This window comes from Eurosta solidaginis, chromosome 4 (genome assembly GCF_040869045.1).
Source record: "Eurosta solidaginis isolate ZX-2024a chromosome 4, ASM4086904v1, whole genome shotgun sequence".
NCBI classification, from domain to species: Eukaryota; Metazoa; Arthropoda; class Insecta; order Diptera; family Tephritidae; genus Eurosta; species Eurosta solidaginis.
The window spans coordinates 252,857,639-252,871,978 of record NC_090322.1 but is presented as its reverse complement, the minus strand read 5'-3'; the positions used below and the strand labels follow the sequence as shown (position 1 = coordinate 252,871,978).

Sequence of the window (14,340 nt, the reverse complement as noted above, 5' to 3'; positions counted from 1 at the left end):
AAATTGAATTTGTAGTGAGATGCCAGCAATCAGTAAAATTTGATGAAATTCAATTTTGGCGTATGCTACTTTTGTTTTTTCTGGCCGACTTACGCCGGAAATACATGGAACGCTTTGCCTTGCTCTTCCCATTGATAGCTCAGTTAAACATTGAACATTAAGGGCCACTTGCAGAATGGCAAGTTTTCTTTTTATGGCAGGGTAAATTCAAAACGTTCGGCAAAAATGTATGAGTTTAACCCCTCATGTCAGGATAATTCTGAGTTAAAAAGATAACTTGCCGTTCTGCAAGTGCGCCTAAGGCGAAGCAAAAAGGTGCGATGATGTTAACTTATGCGCTGTAAAAATTTAAAAGCGGAGCGAAGCGTAGAATATATCTTACACAAAGGCAGGTTACATAAACGGCTTCAAAACGAATCAAGCGACAAGGTGTTTCATTGTTATCTTAAGGAGCTGTTAAAGTGTCAAACCAACTCCGCCTTTACAGTCTTATGCCGACTCCGAACAGCATTTGCAAAAAAAAAAAAAAAACAGGAATTTTTGCATTCTCCAATATTATAAAAACATTTTCCATTTCATGATTTAGAGAATAAGTATTATAGTTAGAGCTACAGCCTTGCAGTTATTACAGCATCTAAATGTTCCATTAACTTGGTTGTGGTATACATATGTGCATACTTCCAGAATAGCTTTAAGTAAGGGCATGTGCCAAACGGTAGCAAAGTAGTGTGGTGTGTAGTAACTTAGATGTTGTTATAGTGAAGGTATTTAATACGCTCGACTTGTTTTCGGCTGAGCAGTTAACCTTTCAAACACAATTAGGGCATTCGATCCATTTTGTTAACGATATTTTTTGGGGCTTTCCACTTACCAGCGTTTTAAGCTGTAACCAGAATTCTTTAGTAGCACTTGAAGTTCATCTCCTTAGCCTTGTTGTTGTCAAATTCCTAAAGGTCTCTCCTGCCATGTATTCTTTTATAAAAATATATGCTTAAAATGCAAAAACAAATGGTTCATAAGATGAGCCGTCAAAAATGATTTTCCGTTTCAAGTTTGCAAAAATACTTCACCTTAGGGTTGTGCCGTAAACTTTAGTTTTCATGATGCTCTTCGCCCTTCATATTTACACTTTTGTTGGATCGGTGATGTATACATATGTTTGCTAATTGTTACGTTGTCTGGAAATATGAACTGTGCAAATAAAAGGCAATAGATTTTTATCCCATATATTTTGATAAGTTACACCACGGTAACCATCTTCAGGGTTAAAATTGTATACAAGGTACACCCGTGTGATGTAAGGACGTAAAATTCAGTCTTCGTGATAGCATAACAACAGTCAGCTATTTGTATGGTATGTAGTTCCCATCGGATTTTCTCTACAAAATTTGGTACCATTTAGCACAGGTCTTAAATAATAACGTACCAATGCATGCATTCTTCTTAACTTAATTCCATTATAAAAACTTTTGTTTTTGTTTATTTGCTTTGTAATAAAATTTTTTACAAGTAAAATAAACACCAAATTAAAGAAATCAATTTGTATTTTATTAACTTCATTTTAAACAATTACCATTTTTATTATTAAAATATAAATTTTCACAATTATCACTTTATATTTTGACCTGAACTTCAAATATCCCCTTTTTAAACTTTCCATTACGTTCTCTCTTTGTCTCTCTCCAACTCTCTTTTTTCAATCTCTTATTACGCCTCGTGCTCATTACTCTCATCAGACCTCGCTGAGATACCAATTTGTGAGTCTGCCTTATCCTGTGATAGTTTGCCGTGTGGCGATAACGGACGATTTCCCAACACACGCGTCGTTTGTTCGTCGCTGACATCTGGTGATACTCTGTTGTGGCGCGATTTTGCATGCACCGAAATTTTTGAACGCTCCGCAAATCCCCAATTTTTGTGCACCATTCAATTTAGGCGTAGTGATGGTTTTTCAGCGGACACATTACTGCGTTTTACTGTTTACGATGTGCGGGAACGATTATCGCACACAGCTGTGCCGTTAGCGTATGCTGAGGTGGCATTAGGTGTTATACAAGTAAGTGTGCGCTTGAAATTTGATCAAGTAAATATTATTTTAATGATTTATGTACAAATAACAATGTAATTTGAAAATTCACTTCTTGAAGGATGCTACACGGTTTCGTATTCCATTGCGCGCATTCGATGGCGAAGCTGGTTTCATAACAATTGCGTCATGGGCGCCCGACACTGATCGTAAATCACCGCCACGTTCCACAACGCAAGTGTTTGAGGAGCAGAGAAAAGGTAAATAACTTTGTATTTATAATGAAGACTCTCCCTTACCAAGTACTCGACACACGCCATGTTAGAGAGTAATGTAGAATATGCTCTCCGTTTTTTATGATTTTGTCCGGATTTAAAAGAGTGGCTCAAGAAAAAATTAAAACCAAATTGGTTTCTTGAAATGCGCAAATAAACTATAGCCTCTTTCGATGTTGCTACCATGCTTACTCAGCGACTGCTAAACGGAAGAGAATTTAAAAGCACTCTTAGCTTACATAATTATTTGACTTATGCTGTTTTCTATTTCAAATCTAATTTGCATATTGCTTTTTTCTAGGTCATCGGCGCTCACAATCTTTACCACCCAAATTGGGTGTGAAATTATTTGTACCATTTCAAGGCCTTTTACAAGTTGTATTGGCAAATCCTTTGGTAGGTTTTTTTTACTTTTTATTATAAACTTTTTTTAATACTAAATTTAATTAAATCTTCCAGATTCATACATATCGTTTACATTCGAGTATGGGTGGCGATATAAGTGTTCATGAAACGCTACTTGAGAGCAAGTATAGCTTTACAATACCTCAACAATTACTGTAAGTAAAATCAAAGAGCGTAGCTTAGCGTGGATCTTATGCATAAAAATTGAGCCTTTGCTTCGACTTTAAGTTAAAAGATGTATGCTTGTTCTTACAGAAACCAAATACCCACTTTTTGCTAAAAAAAAACTAGAGTCTAAGCTCTATTTTTATGCATGAGACTCAATGATTTTTATTTCCTTTATGAAAATGAAATGAGCGTTTTTTAGAAATGATCAATGCATGATAAAAACACTTACAAGGTGTAATCGTTTCTGAAATTGTTGACGTTTTTCCGCAAAGGAAAAATTTTCAAATATCCCAATTGGTAACATATATATTGTAACGAATTTAGGGAAATGCTGGTTATTACGCACCTTTTGCTAACGTTCGTATCGCTGAACTGTCGAATAAATAACTCCAATATTTAGTTTTGCCAATGGTGTATATTAGACTACTTTGAGAGTAGTACAATTATACTTCACAATTATACTTCACTTCACAATAGCGTATTTAAATCAACTTTTATTACTCAGCTTGCGCTGCTTTTATACTATCTGTTGCCTCGTCCGCATAGTTCTCCAAAGGTCTAGTCATTTAACCTTCTAGAACTCTTGTATCTTCTGCTTGGTAAATAGTTATATGCGTGTGTATGTGTGAGTAAAACTTCGGCTGATGATTACATGTGTGTGTGAGATATGTCTTCACTTCGAGCTGCTGGTTATGTGTGTGCATGTACTTCTCGTCGCCTTCCATGTATGTGTGTAAATGATGATTGAAGTGTTCATGTACACAAGTGTGGCTTGCTTTAATGTGTTGCGTGATATTTACTAACAGTCTAGTGATGTCAACATTCGCCACAATATTTACTTTTTTCTCAAACAAAAACAAATTTGAACATTTTACTTTGTTTATTTTTTGGTGGCCGCCGTGGTGTGATGGTAGCGTGCTCCGCCGAAGATCCTGGGTTCACTCCCCGGGCAAAACAACATCAAAATTTTTGAAACAGGTTTTTTTAATTAGAAGAAAATGTTTCTAGGCGGGGTCGCCCCTCGGCAGATTTCAGTGAAAACTCATCTACCATGCAGATGCCGTTCGGAGTCGGCATAAAACAAGTAGGTCCCGTCCCGCCAATTTGTAGGGAAAAATTAAAAGGAGAACGACGCAAATTGGAGGCGAAGCTCAGCCTAAAATCTCTTCGGAGGTTATCGCGCCTCACATTTATAAAATTTTTTTTTAGTTTTTTATTTTCTTTTGTTCTGAGCATGATGCAATAAACCAGATAGATGAAGTCAATATTACAAAATGGAGTGGCTATGCATTTTCTAGTTTACCTTAAGCTGCTCATTTAAATTCCCTATCCCTTTCATTCTTCCGTAAATCTTCCCGCTTTTACCTTTAACTCTTCCCGCTCTTGCCCTTATCCAAATCAAACTCTTTCAATCTAAACCTCATTCTGAATATTTGAGTCAACCTCTTTTTACTACTTTACTACTCAAATCTTTGCCCTTATTCTTACATTTACTCTCACTCTCCATCCCCCTCTTGTTCTCTTTACTTTTCCAACTTTCCTCCAACTTCCTCAATTTTTTCTTTCCATTTCCTCTGTTTTCTCTACTCCTTTCTTTTCATGTCCCCGTTTCCAATGTGGAAATATATCGATTTGGGCTCTTCTCCGCACGTTACATTACTAAGGTAGTAAAAAACTAGCAAAATAGTACCAATCGTTTTCGCTCCCTACTACTTTAAAATTCATGACCGGATTTTGAGGGCCGTAAAATTTTTGTTGTACTGCTGACTTCACCTGGTTTTATTGGGTCATGGTTCTGAGATTGATTTTTAAATTTTATATTGCGCGAAAAAAAGTGTATTTATATTTAACGTTTTTATAAATTCACTTGCCGTTTTCGAAAATCCATGCTACGCTCATTGAACTTCTTAGGCCCAGTTGCACAGTGGCAAGTTATTTTTATACTCAGCTGAGCAGAGCTCACAGAGTATAATAATTTTGTTCGCATAACGATACCCCGTAACGGCATAAACTAATCGAGATAGATATAGACTTCTATATATCAAAATGATCTGGGGGAAAAAAGAAATTCATTTAGCCATTGCCGTCCGTCCGCCCGTAAACACGATCGCTTGAGTAAATTTTGAGGTATCTTAATAAAATTTGGTATGTGATTTCCTGGGCACTCATCTCAGATCGCTATTTAAAATGAAGGAAATCGGACTATAACCATATAACGATATCAAAAATTTTCGAAAAACTGAAAAATTGCGATAATTCATTACCAAAGACGGATAAAGCGATGAAACTTGGTAGGTGGGTTGACCTTATGACGCAAAATGGAAAATTAGTAAATTTATACTTATAATTATAATACTTTTAAAAGAAGGTAATTTAAAAGTTTTGCAAGCTGTAATTTGGCAGTCGTTGAAGATATTATGATGAAATTTAGCAAGAACGTTACTCCTATTACTATATGTGTTCTGAGTAAAAATTAGCAAAATCGGATGACTAACACGCCCACTTAAAAAAAAAAATTAAGTCAGATTTAAAAAAAAAATTGAATATCTTTACAGTATATAAGTAAATTATGTCAACATTCAACTCCAGTAAAGCTATGGCGCAACAAAATACAAAAATAAAAGAAAATTTCAAAATGGGCGTGGCTTCGACCTTTTTCATTTAATTTGTCTAGAATACTTTTAATGCCATAATTCGAACAAAAATGTATCAATCCTCTGAAATTTGGTACGGGCATAGTTTTTATGACTATAACTGTTTTCTGTGAAAATGGGCGAAATCGGTTGAACCCACGACCATTTTTATACACAGTCGACCGCCTGTCCTTCCGCTCGGCCGTTAATACGATAACTTGAGCAAAAATCGATATATCTTTATTAAACTTAGTTCACGTACTTATCTGAACTCACTTTATCTTGGTATTAAAAATGGGCGAATCCGACTATGACCACACCCACTTTTTTGATATCGAAAATTTCGAAAAATGAAAAAAATGACATAATTCTATACCAAATACGAAAAAAAGGGTTGAAACATGGTGATTAGGTTGGTTTTTTGATGCAAAATATAACTTAAGAATAAACTTTGTAAAATGGGTGTAACACCTACCATATTAAGTAGAATAAAATGAAAAAGTTCTGAAGGGCGAAATCAAAAGCCCTTGGAATCATGGCAGGAATACTGTTCGTGGTATCTTACCATATATTTGTGAAAGTATGTCTGCATGTATGTTTGGACTTGCAGCCTAAACCGCAGAATGGAATCGAACGAAATTTTGCCATGACATGCCCTGAGTGCGTCAATCTATGGTGGGCTATATAAAAAAAGTTTTCGACAAGGGGCGTGGCATCTCCCATACAACTGGAATTTTTCGTAGTCAATATATCTGAAAGTATAAAGGCTAGACGACTGAAATTAGGTGATGGTTTTATGAGACCAATCCCTACCCCTCCAGAAAAACTGGGTATAACGAAAAAGGGGGCGTGGCACCTCCCATACAACTGGAATTTTTCGTTGTCAATATATCTGAAAGTATTAAAGCTAGGCGACTGAAATTAGGTAAGGAGGTACATAAGATTAATCCCTACCCCCTCGGAAAAAATTGGGGATAGCGAAAAGGGGCGTGGCATCTCCCATACAAATGGGGATTGGGATTAGTCTAATATATTAGTCTATATAGTACTGCTTTTATTTATACCCGAACGACGTCGGGTACTCTGCTAGTTACATATATGAATAAACTAGCAGACCCAGCAGACGTTGCTCTGCCCTAAATTTGGTCTATCTGTATACATCTTAATAAGCGTGTTCCGTCTAACTCTGCCTCCCCCCTCTTATATTTTTCTTAATCCTTTTATTGACTCCTCCCTCCGTCTTTTTCGATTCATCTATCTCTATTTCGTCTCACTATATCTCTTTCTCAGTCTCCTTCTCCTTCCCTCTTTTCCCTTCTCTCAAGTTCTTCTCATTCTTCTTCATCCCTTATTGCCAGTCCCAGAGGGTGGTATGTATTTGGTTCCAGTCCTATTCCGAGTCCCAGTCCCACTGCGAGTCTCAGCCCCAGTCCTAGTCAGTGGCTGGTAGAGCTTTGAATTTGATTGGGTTTTATTTCTCAATCTCAAAATATATGTGATATATTATTCCTAAAGAGTTTAACTTCTATCGCTTGTACAATGGTTTTTTTTTAATTTTTTAACTCTATTTTACAATACAATTTAACTTTTTTAAAATCCAATTGGAAAACGTGTAGACCTTATATAAGTAATTAATGTAGAAGACTCTACTTTTTTATTTCCTCATTACAATAACTAATTTCTTTATTCGAAGGTCTATATGGATATTACGTGAAAAGGAGTTATTACAAGAAATCTCAGGCATGGGAGAATTGGGCGGAGAATGGCGAAGGCGTCAAATGGATTTGCTTGATAAACATCTTAAATTGCTGAAAGATTATTCACAGGCAAAACAAAATCTGCAACAACTTATAAAGGAAGAAGGTGATTTTATATTATTTTATATAAAGAAGCAGCAGACCTAGAACTTGTATTTACGCATAATTATAAAATATTGTAAAGAATTCTGGGGAAATTCCGCTTATTTGAAACCTGCTGCTAACGTTCGAATCGCTAAACTGTTGAATAAATCACAACAGTATTCAGTATGCAACTAGTCTTTATTTAGATTACTTTGGGAATAGTACTTCACAATAATACTTCACAAACAATAGCGTGTTTAAATCAAAACTGATTAGTTATTACTCAGCTTGCGCTGCTTTTATACTCTCGGTTTCTCTTTCATCCATTTCTCCTAAGGTCCAGTGATTTCGCGAAAATGTGCTCCAGAACAATTGTATCTCCTGCTTGGTTAACAGCTATATACATGTAGATCTGTAATCCATGTCTCTCGCATAGTCATATGCGTGTGTATGTGTGTTTATGTGTGTGTAACTACTTCGGCTGATGACCACATGTGTGTGTGTGAAATATCTCTTCGTTGCCTTGTATGTATGTGTGTAAATGATGACTGATTTATTCATATACACAAGTGTGGCTTGTTTTTGTTGTTGCGTGATTATTTACTAACAGCCTAGTGATGTCAACATTCGCCACAATATATCTAAGTATCTTGCGTTCACTTTTCTCCCCTCTCATCTTCCACTTCCTCTCGATTTTTCACCAACTGCGCCTCCTTCTTCGGTAAACTGAGGGAATATACTATTTCGCTCTACTCTGCGTTTATTCGGAAATAATTTATAACAAACATTTCAGAGCTTTCGAGATAACTTCCTACTTTGTGGCCATTTTCGAATCATTTCGGGGCAGTCGCGGGAGCATTTTGGGATGTTTCCTGTTTATTTTTGGTTTTTTTTTTACGACGCTTCGTGACTCTTTCAGGATAGGGATCAACTCTGGATTTGTTAAGATAGTTTCAGGACAATTTCGGGGCTGCCAAATAATTTTCGAGATAATTAAGACCATTTAAGGAACATAAAAGTATCATTTCGGAATGATTTCAGGACAATTTTGGGATGAAAATTGTTTTCAGGATCTTCTTAGGACTACTTTCGGTTCATTAAAAATGTGTTTTTTAATAAAATGAAATTAATGATTTTGGCATGAGTTAGGAAAAAATGTATATATATGTATGTTTGACGTTGTTAATATTATATTTTTTCTTAATTTTTAGGACCATATTTCAAACGGTCTTCCATAAAGACAGATGAATCACTCGAATTTGTGCCAGTCAATTTGCACTTGCAGCGGATGTGGGCACAAAACGACACACTGAATCGGTCTGGAGTGCTCGATATTATAACGGTTGGTGCATTTACGCGCCACGTAGCCAAAGGACGCACTGGAGGGCTAATAAAGTAAATATATTACACACTTAAGAAGAAAAAAAGTATATAGCATTCAAATAAAAAACAAAAAAAAAAGGTTTTCAAATGCAATAACTTAAAAAGGTCGATTTCGAAACTCGAGAGCCCATACCTACATAAAATTTGGTGGGAATTTCGAAAAACAGGGAAATTGGTTTTATGCTCCCAGCTCAATTTTTTTTTTAATTAATTTTAGACCAATACAGAGACTGCAATTTTATTAATTTAAAAAAATGTTTCGATCGAATACATAAATGATATAAATCTCGACAAAGTGTATGCTAATTGAAAACAGCATAGCAAGAGTAATAGTTATTTTTATTTGTATAATAATTGAAGTAGCGTTTCCTAACTGAAAATATAAAATAAAATTTTATTTGCATTTTCTTATTAGACTTTTGCAGGAAAGCAAAGATTCACCAACGAAATTCGAACAAGGCAACGCATGCAAAGTACAAGCGGCCAATGATGCTGTCCAAGCAATCAAGCAATTGCGTAGAGATATTGTCGAAATAATGTCACAACTACTTGCGCTCGCTAAAAGTAAAAATCCCAAAGGTATGTTGCCGTTATGTAGCGAAATGATTACAAAAACCAAAACTTTGTTAAATATTTGGGAGCCAACGCTAGTGGAAGAGGCTTTTGCATTTGTTGAACAACATCGCATTATTGAGGAGCCAGATAATATGCTGATGGTACAAAATTTTATAGATAAAGACATTCTGAATTTGAATTGAAACTTGTTTTTACTCACAGCCTATGTCACCATTTCGTAAAATCACACAACAACTTTGCGCTTTGGATTTAAAATCACCCGAACTAGAAGATTTTGCTACACCCATCGTTGCACCACCAGATCTTTGGCCACGCACAAAAACTGCTGCGGGATTTACAGGTTGTATGGGTCGTCCACTTGTCCGCTCCAATAGTCTTTGTTTACGACCATCACCATCAACAATGGATATAAACGCCATACATGCATTGCATCGTACCGTAAAATCATACAACGAACAATTACGTGAACGTGCTGCAACTGCAAGTAGTCATGCAGTTGATGCAGATGAATATGATGAAACAGTAGCAGAAGCAACATTCCAATCCTTACCTGTGCATTTAAATGATCCTACTTCTGATATTGGATTTAATGAAACGTGCTATAGTCCAACAGACAATTTGTATACTGACAACAAAAATGATAACTCAACACTGCATTTAATCGATTTGGATGATGTCGACTTTGAAAAAACTGCTTATCCAATGGACAATAGGCAGCGTACATTTCGACAAACACCACACACAAGTACTCACTCTTATACGCACATAGATGCTGAATTGGATATGGATTATAATTTGACCAGTACTACTAATTTATTACAACAAGGCAGCTTTCTTGATACGCAAATTATGAGCACGTCCCCTTCGGCGAATTATTATCGTCCTACTGAGGAACCAGAACCGCTCGATTTAACGCAATTAAATATTGAAGCAAGCGTAATGTGTTTAGTAAGTAAAATAAAGTTTTTATGTGGACGTTGTGGTAGCCCAGCAATACGTTTGCGTCATCCAAAAACGCATATGAAACGTGCTGGATTTACGCATTCGCCAATGCCGCCAGATCTAGTTGCTAGTCAAAGTAAGGCTGCGGAATTCGCTGCGTTTGACAAAATAGATGCACAAAGTGAGGAAGCAAATGTAATTAGTAATGGAAATGGACTGAATTTAGATCTTACACAGGATGTGAACGCGCTGCAGCAACATGGGAGAGAAGAACACCAACACTCGACGAAAGATACAGAGTGTATCATGGTGCCAAAAAAGGGGAACAAATTCACGGATGGTACGTATTAAGCGTAAAAGAAATTATTATTATTATTTATTTATTATTACGGCGTTCTAAGCCTAAAACTTAGATTATTACAAATTATAAATACATTTTAATAATAATAGGATTTCTAGCGTTTGGGGTGTCGGAATGCATGAGATTCCGATCAGCACGGGAACTGGTGGTCCCAACGGGCGAGTCTTGGAGTCATATCATTGGGAGGTTGGAAGGACGTGTTCTCAATCCTGCCCTATTCCAAGACGTATGATTACATATTTTTATTATTTATGCTGTTGGAATGCATTTGATTCCGGTCAACCCAAAGGCTGGCAGCTCAGCAGAATGAGCCACTCTTATCGGACGGTTTCCAATCCTCCCTGTACCAGCTTTTATGTAAACAAAATTAATTATAATATATCATTGTTGTAGGAATATACGTGATTCACATGAACACTCCAACTGTTTGTCTGGGACCATATTTTCAGGAATTCTTTCCTAATTTGATTGCGAGCGATATATGTATTTGACCTCGGTTCCTCTGTGTCTATTTGGATTGCCGTGTACGCTCAAGGATCAGTAACATGAAATACAGATACAAAATATTTTATCTTATTGGAAGGGTTTTGCAATATTCTAATAAACTTTTTTTGAAGGTGTTTAAGTTTTCACAATTTTTAACATGATTAGGTAGTTCATTAAAACATTTTAGGCCTTTGTAAACTATATTTTGCTAGTCCATTTCTGTTTTGAGAAGAGGTAATCTAAAATTATTATTTTCCCTGATTATGTAAGAATGGGTTTCATTCACATAAACAAGTTTTTCACTTAGGTAGGCTGGTAATTTACCATGCTTGATATAAAATACAAATTTCATACTATGGTAAAATATCAACTGTTTCACGCTCAGCCAGTTTAGTGCATCAAGCATACTCTTTATGGAAGTGTCGTACCTCACTTTCAATATAAATCTCATAGCTTTGTTTTGCATAATTTGTAACCTATCTACTTGTGTTTCATTGGCAATAAAGAATATTGTAGGGCAATATAAGAAGTGCGGTTCTATGATGGATCTATAAACTTTCAACTTATATTTCTTACTAATAAATTTACACGATCTCTTCCAAAATCAAATTTGTTTGCCCATTTTGGCAACAATATAATCAATATGATCTGTAAACCTCAGTTTATTGTCAATCAGGATCCCTAAGTACTTAAATATTTTGACATCCTCAATGCTCGTATTCATTATTTTTAGATCTAAATTAAGTGATTCTCTATTGGTCGTCCTAGATAAAACCATGAACTTAGTTTTGTTAACGTTAAGCTTGAGTTTATTAGTGCAAAGCCATCTATACGATAAGTTCAAATCTTCTTGCATTTTGCTCCTTGCTATTGAAATGTCCGTTTCATTTACTTCAAGTAGCGCATCATCTGCAAACAACCTGACTTTACTATATTTCAGTGCTGATGATATATCGTTTATGTAAATGTTGAACAGGATTGGTGCTAATACCGACCCTTGTGGTAAACTTATGTCCACTTGTGCTTCGGATGAGACTACTGACTCGATGGTTGTTCTTTGTTTCCGGTCTGATAAGAAGCTTCTAAACCACTGCAATTCATTTTCCCTAATACCAATTTTTTGTAGTTTATCGAGCATTATATTCCTATCAATTGTTTCGAACGCTCTTTTCAGGTCAATGAAAACTGCTACTATATGTTTTTTTAGGCTCAGCTCTTCCTTCCAGCTAGATATGACGTAATTTTACGCCGTCTCGCAAGAGTGCCTTTCTCGGAAACCGGGTTGTTCCTTTGTAAGGATTTTATTATTTTCTAAGTAATTAAGCAGTTGATTTTTTATTACGATTTCCAAAATTTTTTCTATGTTCGGCAATGTATTTATCGGCCTTAGTTCTTCTGCCATTATTGAATCTTTTACTTTCCTAATTGGTACTATTGTCGAAATTTTCCACATGTCTGGTACTATTCCAGTAGTCATGGATTTGTTTATAGCGGTTGCATAGATTGCTTTGCTGTCTTACCCCGATCTAAGATATTTGTTCAGGGAGGCCATGTTCGAATAAAAGCTTATTTCATTTCATTTAAGCAAATTCAACTCCACAAAATCAGTTTTTTATGACGATATGGTTTTTTTTTTTTTGATATCGCATGGAATAGAATACGTATGTGATTGAGGAAGAGCATGAGCTTGAGAACGCTTGACTTTCCCGCAATGTCAGTTCGCGAATACTTCCCTCTGAGAAATGCTTTGGAACTGATGCCTATTAAGTTGATTTGTCTCCAAATTAAATTTTAAAACTCGTTTCAAAACTAATGGTAGCATTATCAAAATCGTCCTATGAGGTAGTTCAACATTAAGCTCCACAGAAAAGGCAAGCATCCTCTTGTTATTCGCAGTTATATCTTATCGCCTCCTATTACAGTTTCGGCTACTCCTGTGTGAAGTTGAGTTTCGATCCACCTCTTGAAGGGTACGTGTTGAGTTGCCGGACGCCACCTCTATATCGAGGAAGACCCAACCCATATTCTCATCAGAGTCGAATGCACTCAGAATTTCTGCAGGTACAAAGCAGAATCAGTCCCGAGTGTAATGGCTGGATATTTTATTTAATCTCGTCCATGATTTTTTTCATTGCTCTCCGGACAAAGCAGGTTAAACTGATTTAGCACTGCTGAGAACTAAGCCAGCGATATGCTGTTCCTCATAATCTACGTCAGATGTGGCATAAGTTCATATGCTGTGTAGATTCATTCCACTACGCAGATTTGAAGCACTCAAAAGATCCTACTCCCCGCTTGACAGCAGTAGAGTTTTTTTTTGCTAGGTGTCTATCTGATGTCGCTCTTGCCCGTATGGTCTCCATCTCGGCCAGGTCTGTATGCGCACCTAGAAAGTGTGCTGTAAGCTCTTTTCGGTGTATGGCGAGATCATATAGCTTTTGCCCACAAATTAGGTTATAAATAAATAAATAAATGCAAGGCGCGATAACCTCCGAAGAGATTTTAGGCCGAGCTTCTCTTCCAATTGGTGTCGTGCTCCTACAAATTGGGCGGACGGAACCTACATCTTTTATGCCGACTCCGAACGGCATCTGCAAGGAAGATGAATTTTCACTGAAAAGTTGTTCATGGCAGAAATACACTCTGAGTGTTTGCCAAACCACTTCCGAGGGCGACCCCGATTAGACATTTTTTTTTTTTCTAATTGAAAAAACTTGTATCTAAATTTTTGATGTTAATTTGCCCGGGATCTGAACCCAGAACCCTCGGTGTGGGAGGTGGAGCACGCTACCACCACGGCGGCAAAGTAGATTGCGGCGAAGACAACGCTCGTTCAATCCACGAATTTCATCGTCGTGTAACTGAAATTAAATCTTGACTCGTACACACTGTAATGTAAATATAATTATTAGAATTATTTAACTTGTAGTTTTTGTCTTTCACGGCCGAACTCGAGAAATTTAACCTGGCTACTTTTGCTCTGTTTGAACAAATGCTGCTGCACTAAGTCGTCTACCTATATACAGCCGCAGATCATCTTCATCTAATGTTTACAAGGAACCGATCGCTTCCCAAGGCACCCGGCTCTATGTACCGGAGCGACTTGTTATTTTTCCCGACCAAAGGCTGTCATTACAGTGTAACCCAATTTTGTTCTTTGATCTCCAGCGGATCATAGGTATTAGGACCATAGTCGGTAGCTTTCCATTATCACACACTGTTTGACCTATGTAACTGTCACGCT

General features: G+C 36.6%; 1 protein-coding gene across 3 annotated transcripts in view; it reads left to right on the top strand.

Moving 5' to 3' along the window:
• Positions 1-14,340, top strand: part of LOC137251328 (inositol polyphosphate-4-phosphatase type I A) — a 53,494-nt gene that overhangs the window by 26,342 nt on the left and 12,812 nt on the right. For all 3 annotated transcript variants that reach the window (XM_067785704.1, XM_067785703.1, XM_067785705.1), the window contains exons 5-12: positions 1,737-2,056; positions 2,148-2,286; positions 2,603-2,697; positions 2,761-2,861; positions 7,201-7,370; positions 8,560-8,743; positions 9,147-9,447; positions 9,509-10,589. In XM_067785704.1, the coding sequence (XP_067641805.1) occupies positions 1,737-2,056; positions 2,148-2,286; positions 2,603-2,697; positions 2,761-2,861; positions 7,201-7,370; positions 8,560-8,743; positions 9,147-9,447; positions 9,509-10,589 (2,391 nt within the window). The remainder of the gene's footprint in view (positions 1-1,736; positions 2,057-2,147; positions 2,287-2,602; positions 2,698-2,760; positions 2,862-7,200; positions 7,371-8,559; positions 8,744-9,146; positions 9,448-9,508; positions 10,590-14,340) is intronic.